The 25092-nt window shown below is 40.1% G+C and overlaps 2 protein-coding genes across 7 annotated transcripts; one reads left to right on the top strand and one right to left on the bottom strand.

The window, feature by feature from the left end:
- Nucleotides 1-147: 147 nt before the first annotated feature.
- On the bottom strand, nt 148-7445 carry LOC137190731 (ankyrin repeat domain-containing protein 65-like). Of its 5 annotated transcripts, XM_067600314.1 has the most exons (15): nt 7376-7441; nt 7207-7241; nt 5707-5728; nt 5514-5611; nt 5297-5400; nt 4971-5044; nt 3606-3791; nt 3348-3490; nt 3021-3189; nt 2057-2338; nt 1819-1961; nt 1520-1664; nt 1364-1422; nt 992-1151; nt 148-890 (listed from the first exon to the last, which is right to left on the bottom strand). In XM_067600314.1, the coding sequence occupies exons 5-15, from the start codon at nt 5311-5313 to the stop codon at nt 580-582; spliced, it is 1689 nt and encodes a 562-aa protein (XP_067456415.1). In that variant the 5' UTR covers nt 5314-5400; nt 5514-5611; nt 5707-5728; nt 7207-7241; nt 7376-7441; the 3' UTR covers nt 148-579. The 5 variants fall into 5 exon arrangements, with proteins under 5 accessions (XP_067456415.1, XP_067456407.1, XP_067456398.1 ...); XM_067600306.1 differs by lacking the exon at nt 5707-5728 and having other exon boundaries at nt 7376-7445; XM_067600297.1 differs by lacking the exon at nt 5707-5728 and having other exon boundaries at nt 7207-7413.
- hmgcra (3-hydroxy-3-methylglutaryl-CoA reductase a) lies at nt 3802-22405 on the top strand. Of its 2 annotated transcripts, none has more exons than XM_067600247.1 (20): nt 3802-4209; nt 11600-11778; nt 12647-12758; nt 12863-12950; nt 13032-13116; nt 13228-13333; nt 14248-14354; nt 14460-14579; nt 14677-14837; nt 15193-15446; nt 15543-15709; nt 16350-16544; nt 16669-16827; nt 17456-17613; nt 17720-17825; nt 18560-18730; nt 19493-19633; nt 19741-19899; nt 20069-20223; nt 21027-22405. In XM_067600247.1, the coding sequence occupies exons 2-20, from the start codon at nt 11614-11616 to the stop codon at nt 21079-21081; spliced, it is 2664 nt and encodes an 887-aa protein (XP_067456348.1). In that variant the 5' UTR covers nt 3802-4209; nt 11600-11613; the 3' UTR covers nt 21082-22405. The 2 variants fall into 2 exon arrangements, with proteins under 2 accessions (XP_067456348.1, XP_067456341.1); XM_067600240.1 differs by lacking the exon at nt 3802-4209 and adding an exon at nt 9708-10115.
- Nucleotides 22406-25092: the final 2687 nt, after the last annotated feature.

Here is a 25092-nt window from a genome sequence, read left to right as displayed (position 1 = left end):
AACAGATATATATATTTCATGATATACATGCAGGAATTATAGTATTAAAGTATTATCGAAACCAGGAATCTTTAAGGACTTTCATAAAGCTTTGAATTATTTTTCCTGTATAGATTAAATCACCACACTTAAAATGTCACAAAACAGCACAGTCCAAAAATACTTTAATATTTTTTTTCACAGTGAGTGGTAATTTAATTTCAAACCAACTGAGTTTATATACTACAATAATTTCGTACATCAAAATTCATGAATCCAAATTCATAACAATAACAACTGTTTGAATTACTTGAAAATTTGAACTATTGAGTAAAGTGAAGAGTTTCAGTAGTATACTATTGAACATCAAACAATCAATCAGTCCTACAGAAAACCAAAAGTACCAAATGCCAACATATACAATGAAATATTAAAAACAGCACAGATCTTAAATGCCTTCAACTTCAAAGTATTACATTGCTTCTCAAACAGTTTTCATCCCTGGCTATACTTGGCACACAATTACTGCAAGGCTGACTGGCTAATGAATCTGTGAACAAAAAATTCTACCACAATCATTCATTTGGACACAATGGTGTTTTATACCATTTCAGTGGGAAAGGTATACATATAGGTATCTTCAACATGTGCTTCCAAGCTACCTGAGGAAAGGTTAAAGTTCTGTGTGGCTTTAACAGCCCAGTCCACTGACTCATCTGAACTACCATCAAGGTAATCCACAGTTTGGTCGCTTTCATTGTCTTCCTCTTCTGTACCACCCTCAAACAAGCTGGCATACAATGGTGTTGAACACAACTGAGTTTTTGTAGGAGCAGGAATACAACAGGGGGTGCTGCGTTGTAGAGGTGATGACGTCAGAGGGAGGGGAGGGGGAGGAGAGTTGGCCTTCACTGAGGAATGGATGGAGACAGGTGAGAACAAATTGTGCCCTTCCACTGTTTCACTTACTACTTTGCATCCACCCATTTAATTACATCGGAATTGTGAATACCATTAGGTGATGTACTTGATTTCTTCTGGTTCTCTTGCATATCCACAGCAGCTGTCTGTGATCGGGCGCTGGTCTGACCCATGTCGGTGTCATCTGATTGAAGTTCTGTGTTCAACTTACACTCTTTGGCCTTCTGTTGGTTTAAGAAGACGTCTTCTTCCTGACAATGAAAAGTGAGATTCACATATCTGTGTATTGCTCTCTGATTCATGGGAGTTGGTTTGGTAGGTTTTATGGTGTTGGTTTTGAACATCCTTTTAAATTAAAACACAATCACTAAGAAAAATAGATTTCTTATACAACATGACAGCAAATCTTTTTAAATTCTTATAAATTGTTTTCAATCTCATATCATTATTTATAACCACTCACTGTGTCAAGCTGTGCGTCATCATGAGTTTTCTTGCCAACATTATCTTGGTATGTCAGAGCTGTAGAAAATGAAGTGGAAAGTTTGCTGTGTTTCCAACATGATGGTGTATCTCAGGAAAACGTGAACACTGCTACAAGACTAAATATAAATGAGACCTGGGAGATCCTTTCTTTTGTTTTGGGTCATGTTTTCTTCCACTAGTCTCTGTGGGAAGGGCTCTGCAGCAGTTGTCAAGGCCATCTGTCCTCCCTTATCGTTTAGCTTTGGGTTTGCACCGTGTCTGAGCAGCACGCTGACAATCTGGATAGACAAAAAGTTTAAATTAGTTTGGACACACCTTCCCATTCATTTGAATGAGAAAGTGTGTCCAAACTTTTGACTGGTACTGTATATACTTCATGTATTTTCTATATATTCTGTTATTGATGTACAATTTGATTGTGCTGATGCCAACCTTCATGTGGCCATTTGCAATGGCATCATGTAGTGGTGTGTCTCCGTTACATGCTGTAGCATTGACCTGAGCTCCAGCCTTTATCAGGTCCAAAATGACATCATAGTGACCACAAAGTGCTGCTTCATGAAGAGGGGTCCATCCTGAGACAATAAAAAAACATTTCACTATACAGATTTCCCAAAAGATTTTAATAACTCACAAGACTATGTATAAATAGCTAAAAAAACCCAACAACCTGCATTGTCTGCCATGTTGACATCAGCCCCCAGCTCCAGAAACTGGCGCACTGTTTGAATGTTTCCCTCTTTGGCAGCCTTGTGCAGCAAAGTCTCTCCAAAACAATTTTTCCTGTGGACATTTTTCACAGGTACAACTCTTTCTTTGTATGTCACTGTACAACTGTTTGAGTCTTCCCTCCTCCCTGCTTGATACTTGTCCCTCTTTGCAGTGCTGCCCAGGCTTTGGGATGAACCGGCCTGTGATCGTCTAGTGTTGTACGCAAGCTGTGTTCCTGATACTACAACAGATAATGTACAAGCGATATGAGTTGGTCTCCTGCTGGACAGAAGATAAAAGGATACATCTGGTGATATTCTATTTGTTTCTCATAGTCAACAAATCTCATGAAAAGACCCAAACCAATGAATCTACTAACGAGTATTGTGTGTTATCAAAGTCTGAGCCTCTGTCAAAGTCTGTGTCATAGAGCTCTATTGTTGTCCAAAAACTATTAAAAACACACCAGTGAGCTGCAGTGTTGCACCAGGTGACATGTTCCTTCATCGCCACACACTGTCGGTTATTTTGACTCAATCCCACACACACCGTCCTGCTGCCAGAAATACTCACTACAACACCAAATGTGGATTAACCCGCTGCTGAAAATAGTCCTCAACAAATGCACTATTTCCTCCTGTTTGAGTAACATCTGCTAAAAACTACACTGACCAACTGTTTAAGGAAATTACTGAGACTTCTTTTTAAAGATTTATGTCTTCAGTAGAAACCAAAAGGCTTGGGGCTGAGAGCAACAGACATAGTAGGAAAGACAAAAAAGTACTGAGAGATAGACTGACATTGTTTTGGTATTTTCATGGAATTTGTTTACAATAAGAAAGACATGGATTAATACCAGCCTTAGTTTCAATTTTGGACACTGAACAAACAATATTACAAAAATGCAGTTGCTGATTTCAGACCTGATAGTTCTTCTCTTCTGTTTCCAGATGCAGCAGAGGGGCTGTCTTTAGGAATGTTTTTCTCCATTAGTACTCGTAGAGAAGGCTCTGTATTAATGCCAAATGCTGTTTCTCCATCGCTGGCTTTCAGCAGTGGGTTTGCACCGTGTTTCAGGAGTAGCTCAGCAATCTGGGAGTCACACGAAATCAGCTCATGTATGTTGTTAGAAACAACGTCAGAAATAAAATCCGAATCGAGACACGCATGAGCGGTTAAGCAAAAATTCTTTTGTCACACCTGAAAATGAAACTGTAATTCATTTAGACGACTAACTTGAAGTTACAGACCCTTTTATGGCCATCTCTGATGGCATCATGTAGAGGTGTGACTCCATTATGTGCTGCAACATTGACCAGAGCTCCAGCGTTAATCAAATACAAAGTGGCCTCATACTGATCACGGAGTATGGCTTCATGAAGGGCCGTCCATCCTGAGAGGAAGATACATAAAACCATGGCCTGATGCACTTTATGGTAAATAAACCATGATGGAACTTTCAACACAGGAATCAGTTTAAAAATAGCTGACCACCTTCTGTGTCTTACCTGCATTATCAGTCATGTTGACATCTGGCCCCAGCTTCAGGATGTCTTTTAGCATCTGGATATCTCCCTGTAGCACAGCCTTATGGAGTAAATTCTCTCCGAAGTGATTCCTCTGGTTAACAACTTGCAGAGAAAGAGTCTTGCCAGTGTAGGTCACTACTGATTTGGGCCATGTAACTTTCTTGCCTTAATCCATTCATCACGTCAGACGGTCAAGGTGGTGGAAGAAAGAGAAAGAAAACAGCAAAGCCACCATCAACTTAAAGGGAGTAATGATGCTTTATCTTCCAAAACCTATTAACATAGCATTGGGATCAAGGGGGTATATTCAAAACACCCCCGTTGTTTGACACAACGAAAACCCCCGCCAGGCCAAAAGAATATATTTTTTAATATTTGATATCCGAATGAATATCCATTCATTCGGAAATCGATAGCGTTTGGGAGTTTCTGTGCAGCGCTGTTCCGGTACGTGAGTCAACCTCTGTCGTTGCCTGGGAAACCACTGGTCGCGTGGCTCCGTTAAGGAGTATGTCTGCGTAGCGAGTAGGAGAGAGCGAGGGGCAGATAAGTGACGGTGGACGCGAGCGGGGCAGAGGAAAAGGTCAGTAGTAAGTTGTCAGTCTGGCAGTAAATGTACAGTACAGACTACAGTGTGTCAGTTAATAAATGCTAAATGCTGGAAAAGTAAAGGAGGTTAGCTCCAAAGTTAGCAACAATGGGCTAGCATAACCCGAAGGCACAAAACAGGGAAATACAGAGCAGAGAAATGTGTGACTGCTGAGTTTACTGTGCCCCCCACGACGATGCAAATTGCTGCCATATATGGGAACAGTTTGCTTTTTTTTATGCTAACAAATGAATTTCTGTTCTGTTTCTAATAGTGAGGACTAATAGATAATAATTTATTGTACGAATAGTTAACCCCAGGAGGACATTTAACTTATTCAGAGAAAAACTGGTGAAAGACGCCCTCAATGACAAGTGGCATTAAGTCAAGTAGCAGGAAGTAACATCAGGAGAAGGGCGAAATCTTCAGTCAGACTTTGGTAGGACCAAGGTGATATGGCTGGGGGTGGGGCGGGGGTTAGGCACTTCTATATAATATATATACTCATATACACATAGCTGGATAAATAATGTAGACTAATAGAATTACTTTGTGTAAATTACCATGTGGTGCGTCCCCCTCCCTCTGACGCTTCAAGTAAAGTTCCGTGTGTTACATTAAAATACCAGTTTTTGAGAACTAAAAATAATCGGAGCTAGGCTCAAAATATTTGAGGTTGAAGCCCCGAATGATCGACCACCCGTCCCCTGCGATGATTACATAGCTGTATCAGAAAAACAACCAACCAGGCTAACCTGTCAGAGAATTCTTATATGCTGGTAGAATGTTCCTCTTACCACTGCAGCAAGGCCTCACATCCTGTTTGCACCTGTAACATAAAAATGATAATTTCATTGATAAAACCTTTCTTCAAATATAAGCTGTAAAAGTAAACAATATTTTGACATACTAGTGTACCACATATTCCTCGACTTAGATCTGTTAATTGTTAAATCTCCAGAGACATACTATGATATGGTACCATCCTCTCACTGCATATACATTTGTCCACCCACCATTGCAGAATAAGCCAGCTGTCCACCCCCAGTGCACAGGTGGCACAGCTATTACAAGCACTTACATTGCCTTTGTAGCCATTTTGCATATGAATGATCTGCTATGTTTGTACTGGTTTGGCTTCCGTACAACTCATGGTATCCTCCCCAGCATCAGGATGAGATGGACCTGGTGGTTAGAGGATTTCAACCTGTAAATACTGGGGCATTTCCAACAATTTTTTTTTTCACCTATGCAAACAAAGTGTCACTAGATGGCAGCATCATACTAAAATACAACACCATCATCTTCTAGTAGGAAGTTTCCTCCAGGAAGCCATTGTGGTTTGATTGGGACTAGGAAAAAGCGTCTTCAGTAAAACCTCTCCTTGTCCTGTATCCTGGGAACAAAAACATATCAGTTTATTCCTTAAAGCACAATCTAATAATAGGAAACATCATTATAAAAGAAGGAAGTGCACTGTAAAGAAGTTACCTTCTCCAGTGTAAACACATCTCTGTAAAAAGAGCATTTGCTTACGTTGTAGGGAAAAAGGATCCTTCTTTATAAGTTCATAAATAAATGATCAAAATATTACACCACCACACAGACCATGACTGGAGTTTCTGTGGTTCTCTTATTGTCTTTGCTGAGTCATGGGAGTCATTTCAGATCTTAGAGTATGATTTCATTATATCAGCTAGTCTATCTGACAAAACAAAAATGAAATTAAATCCCTCTACAATGTTACAACTAAACATTTTTTTCCCCCAAATTATATATACATACTGTTTGCAGCTGTGACTCCTGTAGATTTGCTATCATGAATGGTTACATATTCATATTGCTTTTTATTTCTAAGGTTAATACTGTTCTGATGCAAATAACCTGAAAAGGGCTGCAACTACCAATTATTCCTTCTTTAACTGATTCATCGTTTGGTATATAAATGTCAGAAAATGTTTTTTAAAAAAACGCCCATCACAATTTCCTAAATCCCAAGGTGACAATCCAAAATCTAACAATATAATTTGCTATCACGTAAGACAAATACAGGCAGCAAATGTTAAAAATTCTAAAGCTGGAACCAGATAATGTATTTAAAAGATTAATCAATTATTGAAATAGTTGTCAATCAACTAATTGACTTATCATTTCAACTATTCTCCTTAATACTGCTTGCAATGTCCCGAACATTTATAGCTTAATCTTGAATATAGTCCTTGTGAAATAATACAAAATGTTTAAATTTGGATCCAGAAAATATACTTGGACAGATTTAGATTGTGTGTCCAAATATTAATAACTAAACCTACCAAGCACAAGCCGAGAGTCCCCTAAACCTGAGTTTTATATGACTGTTATTAACATTTTTCGATGCAAGTTAATATGGATGTCCCCATCATCAACCTTTGCTATTGATACCAATCCAAGTCCTTCAATATCAAAATATGAGCTATTGGCCGCTGGCTGCCAGTTTCTGCTATCTGCTTTATGACACTATGATCCTAAATATGGTGAGATCATTATGATCAGGAATTCAAATTTGTAAACCTGTCTATAACATAAGCATTTTTAACAGCTAGCTGTCAAACCGTGCCCCCTACCTGAACTAATATAAGTGCCATTTTTGTCAAGTTATCAAAACACATTGGCCTATGTGACAAAAACTATTAAGCTAAAATTGCTAATAAGGTCACTCAGTTATGATTGATAACGGACAAGTTGTCACCTCAACTTACACAACATGACTTTGACAGTGGTTTAACCATGAAGTCATATTTGGCAGCACATTATCACGCTAGCTTATGTTAGCTGTAACGTTAGCGTTAGTTAGGTGAATAAACAACAAAGGTTAGTTGTTTGTTGGTAAACTAGCTTAATGGTAAAGAAAACAAACGTGTAACGTAAGATTAACCTGGAGCAAAAAGTCGAGCAAAAGTAACGTTAAACTGCCTTTATGACCGGGAGCTTATCAGATAACGTTAATATTACCTGTCTATACAAGCCTTCTTCATCCGGTTTATCCTCTTCAGAATAACCAGAAAAGACGGACTCGGTTAGTAAGTGTCACAAAATAGAAATAATGGCGATAATTATTGGAATGCAAATTAACGGTACAACTGTGGCGCGAAAACACAGTAGACTACAGCTACATGCGTACTGTCAACGGGTGAAGACAAGGCCGTCAGCCTACTGTAGACCTACTGTAGGTCAGTGCTTCCCAACCTTTTTGGCCTGTGACCCCTTAAAATAAAGCATGTCTACGTGGGACACCTCGTCACACGTTGCATTGTCTGCCAGTTAACTTACCGTTTTGTCCACAAAATGTCAGAAAATAGTATAAAATATCAAATTCCCCACAATCCAAGGTTACATCTTCAAATGTCTGGTTTTGTGTAATTTAACAGTCCAAAACCTTAAGATATTCAGTTCATCATCATGTTTAATAAAGAAAAGCAATAAATCATCACATTTGAGAAGCTGAAACTGAAGCAGAACTGAGAAGCCTTTTTTTCTATTTGGCTTAAAAAAATGACTCAAACGATTAGCTATTCAATTATCAAAATAGTTGCTGATTAACTTTTTGTCAATCATTTGATCGACTAACGTGCAGCTCTACACAGAGGACTTACTTTGTTTTATCTGAATAACATTTGGAGGTTTGAGGAAGTAAAGCAAAGTAATCAACAAGAAATAAAGCAAAAGTTAGAGGAAAGCTTGACAAAAAAAAAATCACAACTTTTTTGTGTCCAAAATATGTGTTTTTTTCTGTATCCTGTCCTGTCCTATCATCTTGCGCCCTCTTTCATTATTTTAATCCAGTGGTTGTCCAGACCTACAGTGTAGGTGAGTCCAAGGGCATCGTCTACCAAACTTCATGCCATTAAACAGGTGAATCTGTGAACATTGTGGGAGAAATGACAACACAAATCACACTTGACTTGAATGAATCAAGTGTCAGTTTAAAAGGTTTGGTAGAAGACTAGTGGTAGAAGAACTATTCAAATATTTTACTTCACTAAAACTACATATTTATATATATAGAAAGCTAGTGAGAAAGTTGCCACAGGTCTTCTATGGATTTAGGCGTCTCAGCTGCTTCTGTCTTCTTGTAATCCCTCATTGGTGGATCGCTCAGTTCACCACTTTGGTCTTGATTGAAATATTTTAACAACTATTAGATGAATTACCATAACATTTGGTACAGAGCTCAGTCATGCCCAGACAATGTATTCTGATGATGATCCCCTTTGGTGATCCCCAGGCTTTTTCTCTAGTGTCCAGCCTCAGTTTCAGCTGGACCAGAGAAATGGACAGACAGTAAGCGCCATCCTTACTGTCTAAATATGATATGATAGATAATGTAATCATTGTATTTATTTGTATTTTTTTAAATAAGGGTCAATAGAGGTGTTATTTATATCTGAAACTGACTATTACAGTGAATATTCATTAATTCACTGTCAATAGTGTGTTGATGTGAGTGTAGCCTTTCCCAGAATGCACTGGGCAGAATCCTACTCAACACACACTTGTAATTTACATTTTTGATGACTTCACTGCAAGATTCAGTTTGTGTTAAATATTGATAGTGGACGTATAGTCTTGGCCACAGACACCTAAAAACATTTAGTCTGTGGATTTCAGACACTAATGGTGAGTAACCCATCTGAAAAGTGAACTGGACATTATGGAGAAAATCAGCCAGATCTATTTCTTACATGTCAGTATTGTTCATGGTCTTTAGGATTTTTTTAATATAAAAAACATATGAATGAAAATATTTATATTCTACATAAGTTGGATCTCCTATGCATTATCAGTTGTTCTTAAAATTCTATCCAATGTGGTAGGCTACAATTATATGCAGTGATGTGTGGGCTACAGACTTGGAAAAGAATAGGAGCATATCTGTGAGGTGCAATATTCCGTTGGTTGGTAGGTCAGCTAGTTACTGAACAATTGGTTCAGCCTTGAACTTAACCTTGAATCATCCTCTGACTCAGATTCTCTCAGCTATGTGAGAAATGCCCTAAAAGCAATATTTGAAAGGGTAATATCCCAGAAACAGCGGGAAAGCCCCATTCCCATTTTAAAATCGACTTAAAGCTTATTTCTGTAGGACTTTGTACAGCAGAATGTATATATATGATGACTGCCAGTCATGAAAGTGCAATGTAGTTTACCTAGCCTATGTTTTGCCAAAATATGTAATCCACTAAAACCATAGAAAATGGGCACATGTAACATGAATGGGAAAAAAAAACTTTGGATCCTAAAATAGTATACAGTAGTATATCAAGATAAGAAAGCGCACGCAAAGGTCTCCAAAGGTTTGTGGTAAAATAATGATCACAAGTTTATTGTAAAGTTCTCATTGCTGACATTAAACTGATTCAAACAGTAGAAGCTTGACATGGCGGAACAGTAGTGGAATAAAGTAGAAAAAAAATGTTTAGTTGACTATCACAAAGCCACTGTAGGAGCGTGAGACAGTGTTAAACTACAGAACAGATACTCTCCAACACTTACAGAAACGAGCCCACTCCCTGACAGGCTAGCCTCTGCTATACAACCCAGTGTCACACCGACTGTCTGCATGACGGTGTGTCAGTGCAGTGGTGAGATTAGGCGTCCCCCTCTGGCCACGCCCCATTACCGCTGTCGCCTAGGAAACGGGGCGTGGATAAAGCGTTCGTGAAGCAGGTGACCGACGTGATTGGCTGAAGTGTCGGATGATGTAGTAGCGTGCCATCGTTCGTTCCATCGGGCCTCAGTGAGCTGCAGAAGCCGCTCAGTGTGTCGGTGCAGCTGGCTTTCCGCAGGTCCGCTCAGACCCGTCTGCTTTCCGCTTCACCATCTGTCCTCAGTCTCACTTTTCACTCTCTTCACCTCTCCAGGTAAGTTAGTCCTATATCTATTTAATGAAATTGTGTTTTTAACTCTGTTGTGAATACGTTAGTTACGGTCTACACATGCGAGCCGGTTCGGCAAAAATAAACGCAGCAGGGACAAAAGCCGCGACACAGCAAACGCTTCGCAAACGCGTCCAGCGGATATCGGTACATTGAATAGAAAGGCAGCGACCGACATCAACCAGCCGCAGCAGCCGCAAGTCAAGAAGAGATAAACTGAAAGCACTGACAGCATGAACACAGAGCAGCTTTTATCAATGTTTCTCTTCCTGTTTAAAACTATTTAATGTATGAAGAGTATATGTCAGCCAAAAAAGGTGGTAAATTATTTAGCAAAAATAAGTATACAGTATTTATATAAACATAAGTGGGCCAGACTTTTCAGTGGTCAGTTGCAATCTGTTACTTAATTGGCGCATTTAAAAAGTGTATAAAGTGGCTAATTGATTTAATATAGATTAAATGATACAGTAAAAAATATTGATCAGATAGTTAAATGTGCCAATTAAGATTTCTATTTCATTCTTCTGACTTAAATTAATTATTAAAATAATAACTTTTCTAAATAGTGTAAAAAGTATTTTTTTCTAAGAGTTTTTAATTCAGCCTCTTATTTTTCCATAGCTTTTCTTACCATATTCATGTTGGAAATAGAGCTGGAAAATGTACAGCTTTGGCTGCATGTCTGTCTAGGCCTTACTACTTTTGGCTTTATGACATTCTGGCCTGCACGTGTCTCTGATAATGACGAGGTATGTCACAGCATTGTTTCTCAGAGTTGTACCACACAGCAATATTACATGTGTTTGACATTAGTGACATTAGTGACAGAGGGCAATATTTAAATCTGGATTGCCATTACGTTTCCGGCTAATCACAAGCTTAAAACAACTCTAAGATCATTTGTATCCGTGCCTTAAAATGACAAGTACAAAGACTAACACCTTCAACAATGATGATAGAGAATTAAATGACTGAATATGAAAATAAAAAAGGCAGAATTTAACTTCTGAATAAGTTCATTTAAGAAGAACAAATAAAACAAAAGAAATTATAATCAGCAAAGTAATTAGAATAGCTGACAGATTTATCAATTCCAGCTTCTCCCAGTGTACATGTACACTGGGAAGGCCCTAACATAACAAGGATGTCATTAAAGAAGTGCAGATGATGTGGGAAACTGGTGTTCAAATTTGAACAGGTCAAGTCAGTCAGATAAATGAAATGAAATTATAAGTGCATTTCCCTTTGAACTGTAGTGGAGTAAGTAAAAATATAGGCTTTACATAGTGCCCTTTGAAAAGAAGATCCAGAGAGTATCGGTTGATTTTTTTTTTTCCTCTTGATTACTGACTTTTATTGTTTCCCACATCATCTGCACTTCTTTTAATGACATCCTTTATATGTAAATGTGTATATTTGCTTCCAGCTCCTCCCGGTGTACATTTATTCTCTTTCTTTTATTCAAGAGCTCTGTCGCACCATGCTGACCCGTCTGTTCCGTATGCATGGCCTCCTGGTGGCCTCCCACCCCTGGGAGGTGATCGTTGGCACTGTCACCCTCACCATCTGTATGATGTCCATGAACATGTTCACTGGCAATGACCAGATCTGTGGATGGAACTTTGACTGCCCTAAAACAGAGGAGGTGAGTGAATGAGATTACGTAAGTAATCTGTAGTAGCGTATTCACCACCAAACAATGTACAGCAGGTCAGTGCTCTCTTATATAGTATGTCACACTTATGAGCACTTACCCACTCATACCATGGCCACAGATAATGCTTGGTTGGCTGGAGAGTGTGCATTATTTTCTCTAACAATATGTCCTTATCCCCATAATGTGCATAGTCACTGATCACTGTAAATCCATACTTCTAGGGATGGCAGTATACAATAAGTCAGTTAGTCAGTCTGACCACCACTTTGGTCCAGACTGAAATATCTTAACAGCTATTGGATGGACCCTTTGTACAAGAATTCATGGTCCCCAAAGGATGTCTGACTTTGATGATCCCTGGTTCGGAGGGAAATGTCACCACAACCATTGAAAGGATTGCCATTCAATTTGATATAGACATTTATACCCCCCTTAGGATGAATTGTAATAAGCTAGCAAATGTTAGCCTGCTAACATACTAAAGTAAGATGGTGAATACAATGGAAAACATGAACTGCTTATCATTAGCATGTTAGCATTGTTATTGTGAGCATGTAAACAAGCTGACGTTAGCATTATTATTATATTGTTACTTCCTCCACTTGTTGGATTGTTCAAGTATCATCAAATCCAAGGTTTACAAAGATTTTGGCATCGCAGAGTTTGTATTTAAGAGGTTACTCACCACAAAGCATGAACAGATAATAATTATGTTTTAGTCTTGGACATGTGATCCACTGCTAGCTGTGTGGTTATCACAAAATAGGAAGCATTGTTTTTCATTACGGATTATTACTTTAACATCAGGCTTTTTATTTTTTTTACTTGCTGATCATATTTTCTTCACATTTTACAGCAAATTCTTAGCAGTGATATCATCATCCTGACCATCACACGTTGCATCGCCATCGTCTATATTTACTTCCAGTTCCAGAATCTGAGACAACTTGGATCCAAATATATTCTAGGTATTTTTTAATGAACACATAAGATATATGGCTGTTGAGAGAGCTTTTGTTGGTATTACACAACCTAAGCATAACTAAAATGTACCTCATCCCCTCTCTTGCAGGCATAGCTGGCCTTTTCACCATATTCTCCAGCTTCGTATTCAGCACAGTGGTAATTCACTTCCTTGATAAAGAGCTCACTGGTCTCAAGTAAGTACATATTAAATGCTTCCTTCTATCAGTTCCTCTGTTAGAACGTCCAGTGGTTCATTGTTCTGTTCTGTCTTACAGTGAGGCTCTGCCCTTCTTTCTGCTTCTCATCGACCTCTCCAAAGCATGTGCTCTCGCTAAGTTCGCCTTAAGCTCCAGTTCTCAGGTACAAAGAAATCTGAATTTGTTTCAACAGTGGAACGCTGATGTGAAACATCTCACATGAAATTCCACATTAGACCTGACTGTTAACTTTTGTTTACTGTAACTTTTTCAGGATGAAGTGAGGGACAACATTGCTCGTGGCATGGCAGTACTTGGACCCACCTTCACTTTAGACGCCCTGGTGGAGTGTTTAGTGATCGGAGTGGGAACCATGTCAGGTACCTACCCGCATTTTGAGCTACAACTGCACAGTTTTCTTCATGTTCAGTAAGATCAAAGAATGGTGAAGACATTTAAATTTAAATTGAAAAAGCTCAAGGGAACATGATAAATGTGGTGGTAGGAAAAAAGCATGTAAGCGAAAATTACGTAAGTTAATTGGTGAGATCTGGGAACGCTGAGACATCAGTAAAAAGAAGTCAGACTGGCCAAGAAACACAAGCAGTCACATAATCAGACAGTTGGAAACAAAACCCCAGATTACACAAACTTATATGGACGAGAAAAACATCCATCACAATTTACAGACCCACTTCCTGCTTCAGCTTTTTACGTCACCATCACTTTTAACTCTCGTTAGGATTGCTAGAATTTTGGTGCTGGAAATATTTCAGTTATTACACTAATATTGTGTGTTCAGCTATATTAAACCAAAATGGAATGATCATAAGGAGACAGAACAGAGCTTTAAGGTGTCAGTATACTACAGTATACAAACAAAATACTTGTCGGATTTTTGAACCGCGTCTGAAAGCCATACCCTAAACCGTTTGATTGAGCAACTTCTCTCTCAAGCTCCTTTTTCATTTTTCACACACCTATTTCTGTGTGAACAGTCGAGCACAACACCATGAATGCTTTTGGGAAGCTGTTATATATGAGTCATTGCCTCTCACCCCATTCAATGGCAGCAGGCTTGTCACCCCGCCTTCTAGCATGTGTATTCAGAACATGCCTTTACATGTGGTCGGATTACACTTGTATGAAGCAGTTTGTTTCAATCATACCTTTACCCTGCTGGTAAATGGAGCTGATAATGGAACCAATTTGCTGCTTAGCACCATTATGGCCTCTGCTTATGTGACTTGTTTATTGTGAGTCAGTGTCCTGACAGATCTCTTGTATCTTCCAGGTGTTCGGCAGTTGGAAATCATGTGCTGCTTTGGCTGCATGTCTGTCTTGGCCAACTACTTTGTGTTCATGACATTCTTCCCTGCGTGTGTCTCACTGGTGCTGGAGGTAAGAGTTCAGTGTAGTGTGTGTGTGTGTGTGTGTGTGTGTGTGTGTGTGTGTGTGTGTGTGTTAATGGCATTATGATTGATGGTGATGTGTCTGTTCCTGTAGCTGTCCCGTGAGAGTCAAGAGGGCCATCCTATCTGGCAGCTGAGCCACTTCTCCAGAGTAATGGAGGAAGAGGAGGACAACAAACCCAACCCTGTAACCCAGAGAGTCAAAATGATTATGGTAACACCTCTCATGCTTTCTTTATTTGTTCCCTTTTCTTTTGTCTTGTGTTCCAATTGAATGTGAGTGTGAGTTGTCCTCTCTGCCCTGTGTGCAGTCTCTGGGCCTGGTGATGGTTCATGCCCACAGCCGGTGGATTGCTGAGCCCTCGTCCATCAACACCACAGTGGGCATCCCACAGGTTGGCATGGAGCTGGACCACCTGTCCCCCAGGAGGATCGAGCCAGAGAAACCCCTCTGGCACTTCTACCTGACTAGGTTAGCAGACTCCTCTCTTGGGATTGTTTCCATTTAAGCTATAAGAACTATGCATTGAACATTAGAGGTTTAGATGTATTTGTTAGACTTTTTAGTACTTTGATGTGGCAGTGTTATCCTAGACATTATAGTGGAGGATTTCTGAAGGTCACTTGAGATCTAAAAATCAATTACCTGGTTTTGAAAATGTAACTGAGGAGAATGGACACCTACCAACCAGCTCAAAGACCTACAATGGAAATGTCTTATAACAGCTCCGTGATTGGTCAAGCAGATATGTTGTCACATCTTAAATATAAGAAACACTGGATGAGGACAAAAAACAGTAACAAAGCTTCTGTCTGTTCTCCTGCAGGATGATAACAATGGACATAGAGCAGGTGATCTGTCTGGCCTTGGCCCTGTTGCTGGCCATCAAGTACATCTTCTTTGAGCAGGTTGAGATGGAGTCTACGCTGTCACTGAAGAACCCAATCACTATGTCTGCCCCCACCCTGGCACCACGACGACCCACTGAGACCTGCTGCAGGAAGGAGCCGCCTGCTCCCCGACCCCTCGCCCCTGTCCAGAGCATGGCTGATCACACCCCAGCCAACAAGGAAGAGAGGGGTATGTCTGAGCTCAGTATTGAGGCTGTAGCATGTGCTTTTAATAGCACTATACAAATACAAAGCAGTATTTATATGCTTCACCTTGTTTCCCTAGATGAGGTTATCCGTCCCCTGCCTGCTCCAGCCACCGATCCCCAGCCAAAGAGTGTCTTTGTCGTAGGGGAGGAAGAGGAAGAGCTCAAGTCCGACACCACTCAACCGAACCCCCCGCCAAAGCCCAGAGGCCTGGACGAATGTGTGGCAATCCTCAACAACCCTGAGGTAAGATACACACACAGAAACCCATTTAAAACATATCTTTCATCGCCGACGACTCAGCTAACATCCTCTCGGGTGGCTGAATGGTTACGTCACCTCAGCCTACTTCCCTGCTCCCGAAGGTCGTGGTGTCGTATCCCACCAATAAGGCTGTAGGGTTTAAGGCAGTTGTGTGATTTAACTGGGCCATAATGAGCTTAGTCACTCCACTCTCTCTTTGAGGCTGAACCAATTAGAGCATGACGCCAGTAGAAAAGACACTGATTCCACCGGCTCCTCATGGCCTCACATCCACTCAGGTCTACAGCCAGACACATGAACTGTCCCACACAAGAGACATTTGTATGCATCAGTGTCGAGTCAAACAGCAGGTTGAATCAGATTTCATTGTAAGCTGGATACAGTCCTTCCACACTGCAGTCTAATGTTTCTTTAGGTCAGAAATGGGAGATAGACATATTACAAATGATAATAAGGTGTGGCCAGAGATGAATTGTTAACATCACCAGAGGCCAATGAATTTTAAATGAAATGCTAACACTAGACCATATAGTAGCAAAATGTGGATGGTTGCTGAAAACCTCTTGACCGGACAATACAGAGAATAATAACTGTTGTCACTTCATGATTGTGTGTCCTGCAGCTGGGGCCTCGTTTCCTAAGTGATGCTGAGGTGATGCTACTGGTCAATTCCAAACACATCCCTGCCTACAAACTAGAGGCCATGATGGAGAGACCAGAGAGAGGAGTGGCCATACGCAGACAGATGATATCAGCAAAGCTTCCCTCTCCATCTGCACTCTCCTCCCTACCGTACACCGACTACGACTACTCCAAGGTGAAGACTCACTCGCACACACACACACACATACACACACACACACACACACACGACACAAACTGAAGTCTCACCAACACTGCACTGCTTGTTTTACATAATTGTCAATATTTCTGTTCTTCAGGTTATGGGCACCTGCTGTGAGAATGTGATTGGCTACATGCCTGTACCAGTGGGCGTGGCTGGACCGCTGCATTTGGATGGGAAGCAGTTTCAGGTTCCCATGGCAACCACCGAGGGCTGTTTAGTTGCCAGCACCAACCGTGGTTGTCGAGCAATCGCTGTGAGTGTCAGTTATGTTGTGTTCCTAAGATTTTGATAGGGTCTTATAGGACAAGTACCAGGGTGGACAAAATAACTGAATCACCCATCATCTTACCCTTCAGATCAGCACATCAAAGTCTCTCATTTCATGTTGTCTTACTGCATTCTCTTCTCTTTGTTGATGCAGTTTGTTGATGTTTTTTTTAAAGAATTGTCATGAGTTTGTTGGCTAAAATATTGAATCATACAATGACTCATGCTTTAGTGGCATTAAGTCAAAGTCTAAGTGGTCTCTGTTTTTTGTTAATTGCAATAAATCTGTCACTGATTGTGGGACCTGTTTTAGAGCTAGCATTCATTGCTAATTGGCAGTGAGCTGGAGACTGCTGTTTGTTTTTCGCTTCCTATCAACATGTGAGGCTGGTTTCTTTTCATCATTTCCTCATCTTTCTCCAACTAACACGTTCTTTGTGCCTAAATCTATCAATAGGGCGGAGAAGTGAAAGTTTTAAAGTGGTGTCTTCACTATCTGGCCCTTTTCTATTGATTCAGTTTCTTCACTTTTGCTGTGTACACTTGTTATCATGACATCATGTTGGTAACATGTCATGTATCTGACTTGTGGCACTGTCTCCTACGTGTTGTAGCTGGGAGGTGGAGCCAGCAGTCGTATCCTGGCTGACAGCATGACTCGAGGACCCGTAGTGAGGCTGCCCTCTGCCTGCCAGGCTGCTGAGGTCAAGGCCTGGCTGGAGAGCACAGATGGTTTCCAGGATATCAAAGAGGCCTTTGACAACACCAGCAGGTAGAACATAAAACCTGACACGGACACAAGTAGAATTCAGAGTCTCATGTCTGGTCTGCACATTGTTTCTGTGTGGAAGAGTCAAGCGTGTGGCTGCTGTTGACAGGTTTGCTCGGCTCCAGAAGCTGCTGGTTGGTCTTGCTGGGAAAAATCTCTACATACGCTTCCATTCCAAGACAGGAGATGCCATGGGGATGAACATGATCTCTAAGGTAATTGTTTTATAATGTGTGTGTATGTGTCATTGACTGTATATAAATATGGACGTCATGACAGCTCCCGAAAAGCCCCCTGGTGGCTGGCTGCAGTATGGGTCATAAATCCTGCCCCCTCCATGTTAGCGGATGGGACACGATGCGTCGTCCATATTTATATACAGTCAATGGTGTGTATGGGTGTGTGAGTGTGTGTGTGTGTGTGTGTGTGCGCGTGTACTTTGATATCTTCAGGGCATTAATCCTAACATCCACAAGGGACTTATTAAAAGGATCTTTTTATCAATATCTCAGTATTTCAAAGCCTATATGGGACTATATTAAAATGATAATGTAAACTTGAAAATGAAAATGTAATTCCACAGTAGCATTACAATTTTCCACGTGTATGTTATTTGAGTGAAATTCAAATCAAAATGCAATAATCCAATTTACATTTCCATTTTCACATACTTGTATGGGTGTTCTATGAACAATTAATATATATGTATAAACAATGTAACCCGTCACAATTTAAGTAAAGTAATTCAAACATTTGTGAGTGCATTTTAGATTTCATATCTAGGATTAATTATAGAGCAGTTTCACAAGTGCATCAAATGTGTATAAAAGTAACATAATACACATATGCGACGACAGTTGTTGGACAGAATGATGCACATCATCACATTATAGAACATGTACTGCCAGTGTGTCTCATGTATGATGATTAACACAACGTCTCCCTGCAGGGTACAGAGCAGGCTTTGAGCAGACTGCAGCAGCACTTCCCAGAGCTGCAGCTGGTGGCTGTCAGCGGGAACTACTGCACTGACAAAAAACCAGCCGCCATCAACTGGATCGAAGGCAGGGGCAAGTCTGCGGTCTGTGAGGCCACCATCCCTGCTAAAGTTGTCAGAGAGGTAGGAAGAGCCGGGACAGACAGTGCAGCCTATTATTGTTGAGGCTTTTTCAGAATTTGTAAGGTTTTTTGCTGACATTAACCAGTTGTTGTATCATTTAAATTAGTGATCTTGTGTCTATCAACAGAAATCTGTAGTATAAGAAACTTGAAAGTTGTAAATGGAGACTCTTGGATTAGCCAATGATGGTGCTGGTGTGCATTTCTGCATATTTTTTTTTAGAATAAGGTATTAGGAAAGGATACAATAGAAATACAAAGTAATATAATTTCCAGTGAATGTGAACTCTTTTTGGAATTCATTCCCCTTTTTTGTGGATGTTAAATATTTAGAACGTATATCCGAAAACATATTCCATGCTTTTCATGGTTTAGAATTGGAAATAGTGTTACATGTAGCAGCCAATATTCCACACCAGTCCAGCTTGTCCTCCCAGCTCACTTTTGATTTTTGAAAATCTTAACCGTTCACAGTGGAGTGACATTTCTAACATAACATCACTCCATTTTTGTTTTGTAAGCAACTTAATGAAGAAGAATGAATGCTTAGTTGTCCTTTGTTTTTGTGATATTATTTCCATGTCTACAGTAGAATCAAAGATTCACAGTGAGGAAATAATAAACTGTAACTAAAGATTCAGTTTTGTGAACTGCCAAATTCTGCATTTTCTATGAGTTTCTTAGGCTTTGGGACAAGTTGTAATAATCCCCTTGGTCCTGTTTATGAGCAAACACATTTACAGTCCTTGTCCCTGTCCTGCAGGTTTTGAAGACCACAACAGAAGCTCTGGTGGACGTGAACATCAATAAAAACCTGGTTGGCTCAGCCATGGCCGGCAGCATTGGCGGGTTTAACGCTCACGCAGCTAACTTGGTAGCAGCCATCTATATCGCCTGTGGACAGGTACCTCTATGGTAGTTCTCAGGAAATATAGTGAATCACTTGGTTCACTTCAATTCCATCTTCTGTTTCCCATGTTAATGTGTGTGTGCTGTGTGTGTGTCCTCCAGGATCCAGCCCAGTCAGTGGGCAGCAGTAACTGCATCACCCTGATGGAGGCATCAGGACCAACAGGGGAGGACCTGTACATCAGCTGCACCATGCCCTCTATAGAGCTGGGCACTGTAGGAGGGGGCACCAACCTGCCCCCCCAACAAGCCTGCCTCCAGGTACACACACAAACACACATACAGACACGTTTAAGGCACCCACCACAGTCTTTAAAACGTTGAATATAGACAGAAACATATTTTGCTTTGAATAAGCTAATAGTTGGTGATACTGAATGTGAAACCATTTATTCTCACATTAAAGTTTTTTTCTTCCTTTTGTGTGCAGATGCTGGGCGTGCAGGGAGCCAGTCAGGAATGTCCAGGGGAGAACGCTCGGCAGCTGGCCAGGGTGGTGTGTGCCACTGTGCTGGCTGGAGAGCTCTCACTGATGGCTGCTCTTGCAGCTGGTCACCTGGTCAAGAGTCACATGACACACAACAGGTAAGAGTTAGGAGCTTTCATATATGCTCTGCTTGCCCCGTGATGGAGACAGCGTCCTTACTGACTCCCACAGGCAAGGCCAGAGTATCAGGTTTATTAGAAGCACCAGATGCTGTCACATTCAAACACATTTAACTGAATAAATGCTTTTTTGCTGATTGCCATGGGTAGGTAGAAACTGCACATCACTGGTTATATTTGTAGGACAAAGACACATATCACGGAGGAACAATGATCTTCCTCTCCACACACAAGAAATCATTTATTCATGACATCACAAGTCTTCTATCAGCTGGTGCCTTTTGTTACACTTATTTTCATTAAATATTTCAGTAATAACATACGTTATTAATTCAAAAAGTCAACACCAATCTTTGCAAATATTGCAAAATATGATACTTATCACAGCATAAACTCTGAGCTAATTTGCAGGATGCCTTTTAAGTTTTCAGACAACAGTATGTAAACTAAGAGACACTATAATCCTCGTGAATGGAGTGTAAATTGATTTACAGATTCAGGTTCAGTAGTCCTCTTGGTCTGTGCCTGATCCAGAAGCTGGTAGTGTTTAGTGCAGGAAAGCATCTTGAGCCTGCACATCATACAAACAAATGTGGGTTAAACTGTTTAAGCCTTATTCAGCAATGCTCTTGGCTTCCTGAATGCCCCGGGTCACTGAGCATTCCTTCTAGTTTATGTTTATTTTTACGGGGATGTATTCGTATAAATTTGATCACAGTATTTAAAATCTAAGCTATTGTCCCTGAAAGGCTTTTTACAAAAAAAAACTATTCTGTCTGCAGATCCAAGGTGAACCTACAGGAGACTCCAGGAACGTGCACCAAGAAAGCCTCCTGAGAGCCTGAGAGCAGCTCGGTTTCTCTCAGTGAGCCCAGGTCACTGGCCGGACCAGCACACCCAGGAAAATATGGACTATCTGAAAGGGACTAATCATTCATCAATGGAAGCAGACTTCAGACTTCTGCCAAGTGCTTTCAAAGAGACACAGGATCATCATTGACCAATCACTATGCTGTAAATGAAAATGATCCATACAAGCCAATCAGACTATTCTGTGGGAGTACATTCATTTTCTGTATCTCTTTGTATTTTATGGAGCTCGCTTTAAGCACTTAATTACCGAATTTCTTTCATTTCCACAGTTAACAATGCTGTGAGCTCTTTGGGTTCAAATTCCTGCTTTCATGTTGCCAAATGGAGCATGCTTAACATAGAAACAATTCTACCTAAAAGCTAAATGTTTCTGATTGTTGAATGTGTGTAGCTATACATGGGAGCTTAAGAACAGTGCTATTTATAAGTAATTCTGCAAAAAATGATCAAGCGGGTTGTGAAGCTAAAAAGGACACATAGTGTCACAGATGTGAAGCAACCCACAATAGCTGAGCAGACTGGAGTCCTGGTTCAACCACAAGAGGACAGACAAAGACAAGCATGACTGACTCAAGGACTTAATAAATGAATTTATCAATGAATTATTGTTTAGATCCAAAAGGCACTTTAATACTAAGACTGCAAGTCTTACTAAAAGGCTGATGTATCTCCTGTAGGTACAGAACAGAACAAGTGAGGACATACTCAATGCTTGTGTCCTTTAAAAAGGGAAAGAGGATGAATAAAATATTGGCTTCAGGTGTCTGCACTGCTGAAGGGACTATGCAACAAGTCATTAACTCATTAATTTTGGGATTATTTATTTATTAATTACCATAAAGAAACTACACCAATGTCTCAACCGATCTCTGCACTGCACTTCCAGAACCAAAGGAAATTACTTTGAAAGACAATACCAGTTTTTTGCATGTTTTAGCCCATTCACTACAAATGTGTGTGTTATGTATGGAAACAGGCCTGCAGAGACATGCAGTTTGCTTGAGCCAGATACTGTAATCCATTACAGTGACCATCATGTCTTCCTCTATCCAGAGTCATGTTGACACTGTGCTGATGCGGGGACAGACTTTTCTAATCAGTCTGCATTTTAGACTGCATTGTCATGCAATGGTATGTGCAGCTTAACTCATCTCATATACTGCTAATGTACTGCAGATGTGGTGTGGGTGAGGGTAAAATGAATTCAATTATAATGAGTCCTCCTGCTATACCAGGGACAAATATTTTGGATATGTTTTGTAATAAATACAAAGGTACTTTATAATGACAGATTGTACTGTTTTGATTCGTGCTTTGTCATGAATTGTATTTGAGCTGGAATATGGAATTTAAAAAATGTGCAAAAACTTAGAAATGGTTAGTGGCCCTCCACTGAAAAAAGGGCTGATTTTTACTGTGATGTTTGAGCTTTTTGGTGGTAAAACCATTTCATACACCAATTATTCCAAGCACAGTATTTATATAGGATCTTTAAAAAAGTAAATCAGTGTTTTTTTCCAACTCATTATGAGTTAAAGGGCAGGTTCACAATGTTTCAAGTCTGTCAACAGTCAGGTGTCCAAATCAACATTGTAAGTGATGGGGTCCTCTGTCAACACTGTCTGAGGAAACACAAAGAGGGAATTTGATGCTAAAAAGACTGTAAATGTGTCAGATATACACTTGATGTGACTAACTCAGACTGCTGAAGCCTCATATAAGCTTCACAGAGACTTTTAAATGCATTTTTAAACAAAATGATCGTATAGACACACTGTGGATTTTGGCCTCCATCACTTACATTGAAAGCACATTTGAAGGGGATCTTTTAATATCCAGTATGAACAGGAGGGATGATTACAGCGAGGAAAACCTCTTTCACTGTTCATATGGATACCTGACTGTTGTTTTGTGACACACTTGAAACATTGTGAACCTGTCCTTTAAATAAAACAATGTTATGCTAAGTGTTCAAAATATAACTTCATTTTTTTATTTTACTGTTTGTATTCCCTGGGATACGCTGCCCTTTTAGTCTAGTGATTTGAGAAAGTGAGTGAAGTGTTGCATAATTACATATTTTCGTGTTGTGTTAATATTTTTTGAACATAAGACTGGTTTCAAACGTTCATTTCAACATTTATTTAAAAAGTAGAAAAGTTAAAAACCATTACAGTGAAACGGTTTGTGAGGTCATATATAAAATATGAATAGTGAAAATACGCCATTTCTCTGCATACAGATACTATTCAGTTCAACCACCTAATATCATTTATCCTCAGATGAACAATTTGCATTTCGGTCATGCTAACTGCCTCATGCTCTACCGACCTACACCTACACCTATACTTATACGTCCTGTTCTGCTGTGCTTCATCCTGCTCTCTTAAAGCCGCCCGGCCACGCCAAGGCCAAGACCTTGGAGTTTGTATTGTCTGAAATTGGTGACTTTTTGTTGTTGTTGCCATGACGACGCGGCGAATTTCGATGTCTCGCCATGAAATTTCAAAGCCTTATAACTTGACTCCACATGGTCTGATCTTTTCCAAATTTCATATGCTTGTTAAGAGTCCCGGTCTGAACACATGTAAAGGCTCATATCTAGTGACAGTCATAGCGCCACCTACTGGCAACAGGAAGTTTTAAGCGCCACTCCTAACTAACTAACTAGCTAACTACTCCTAGCAGGTTGGTCAGAAACACATGAAATTTGGTCAGCCACAGTGAAATGCCTTGATGATGATAACTCCTGAAGCTTTTGAGTTTTCATCAAAACCCGTTGCCATGGCAACACATTGTTCGCCACAAAGTACAAAGCAGTTTTTAAGGGGCTAGACATGCTTGAAAACATTGCACAAAATGTCACAAAACATTGCACAGATATTACAGGTCTTAATGTCTGTAATATCGTACATGTGGCTGGCATGAGTGTGGCAGAATGGCTCTACAGCGCCCCCTACAATATTTCAATGAAGCAGCCCCCACGCCACGTTAAACTGACATGTACAAAAATCGATACACACATGTATCATGCCAGGACGCACAAAAAAGTCCCATAGCTTAAACCTAATGAGATGTCAGCCATTTTGAAATTAGTGCTAAATTTTAGCGATTTTGCTTACGCTGTATTTTAACAAACTCCTCCTACAGAATTCATCATAACGAATTCAAAATCAGTGTGTGTCATCTAGACTAGTTTGTGATTAAAAGTTATTAAAAGATTTAGATAACATTGAAGCGTGTGGCCGTGGCATGGCGTTGAGTTTTGATGTTTCGCCATTACAGAGGAAATTGCTCCAACTTTAGTGTGCATGGTCGGATCTGCCTGAAACTTCACATTTGATAACAGTCCAGGCCTGAACACGTCTACATGACAATATTCAGTCAGTGAGGCAAACTGGCTGCATAGCGCCCCCTACGACATTTCAAGGAAGCAGCCCCAGCAGCAGGCAAAATAGTGGACAAAGGAAGTGATGTTTATCTCTTTCTTACACTGTCTGAAAACAGCCTGGGTCTGAAGACATCTACACGCCCGTGACAGAAGCCCTTCGACCGCGCCGTGCCCCGACGTGTGCAAGGGTGCGAGGGCCCGATCATCGCTGCTTGCACCTTTAATTCCTCATTTGGATCCAATGAGCCATTGGGAGGCAAAACTACTGTAACTGTGTCTTCCTTCTACCATAGGAATTGTTGACACAAATTTCCAGTAAAGGTTCAGGCATTTACTGATTAATCATATATAAGTGATTTACAATTTTGATAAATCTTAACCTTGAATTGAATGTATCATTAATGAGTAAAAATATACATATAATAACATTTCAATCTCAGCTTCTACTCATTTTATGGCTTAAATAATAATACTGAGAAAACTTTTTAAACCCTTATGTGAGAGAGTATCCTGTGGGAACTCTATAAATCTAATTCATAATTTTTATATCAACATAAACTATAATCAAAATATAATCTCTCCTA

This window comes from Thunnus thynnus, chromosome 2 (assembly GCF_963924715.1).
Source record: "Thunnus thynnus chromosome 2, fThuThy2.1, whole genome shotgun sequence".
NCBI lineage: Eukaryota > Metazoa > Chordata > Actinopteri > Scombriformes > Scombridae > Thunnus > Thunnus thynnus.
This window is presented reverse-complemented; position numbering and strand designations above follow the sequence as displayed.

Bases quoted from the DNA above. Each gene is read 5' to 3' on its own strand.
- LOC137190731 (XM_067600306.1), bottom strand. The intron at 2,339-3,020 runs GTCTGAAATCAG...TATCTGTTGTAG, and splicing joins CAGAAGAGAAGAACTATCAG to TATCAGGAACACAGCTTGCG. The intron at 1,152-1,363 runs GTGAGTGGTTAT...TTTCATTGTCAG, and splicing joins ATGACGCACAGCTTGACACA to GAAGAAGACGTCTTCTTAAA.
- hmgcra (XM_067600247.1), top strand. From the start codon at position 11,614: ATGCTGACCCGTCTGTTCCGTATGCATGGCCTCCTGGTGGCCTCCCAC. The intron at 14,838-15,192 runs GTTAGCAGACTC...GTTCTCCTGCAG, and splicing joins TGGCACTTCTACCTGACTAG to GATGATAACAATGGACATAG. The intron at 17,826-18,559 runs GTAATTGTTTTA...GTCTCCCTGCAG, and splicing joins GGATGAACATGATCTCTAAG to GGTACAGAGCAGGCTTTGAG.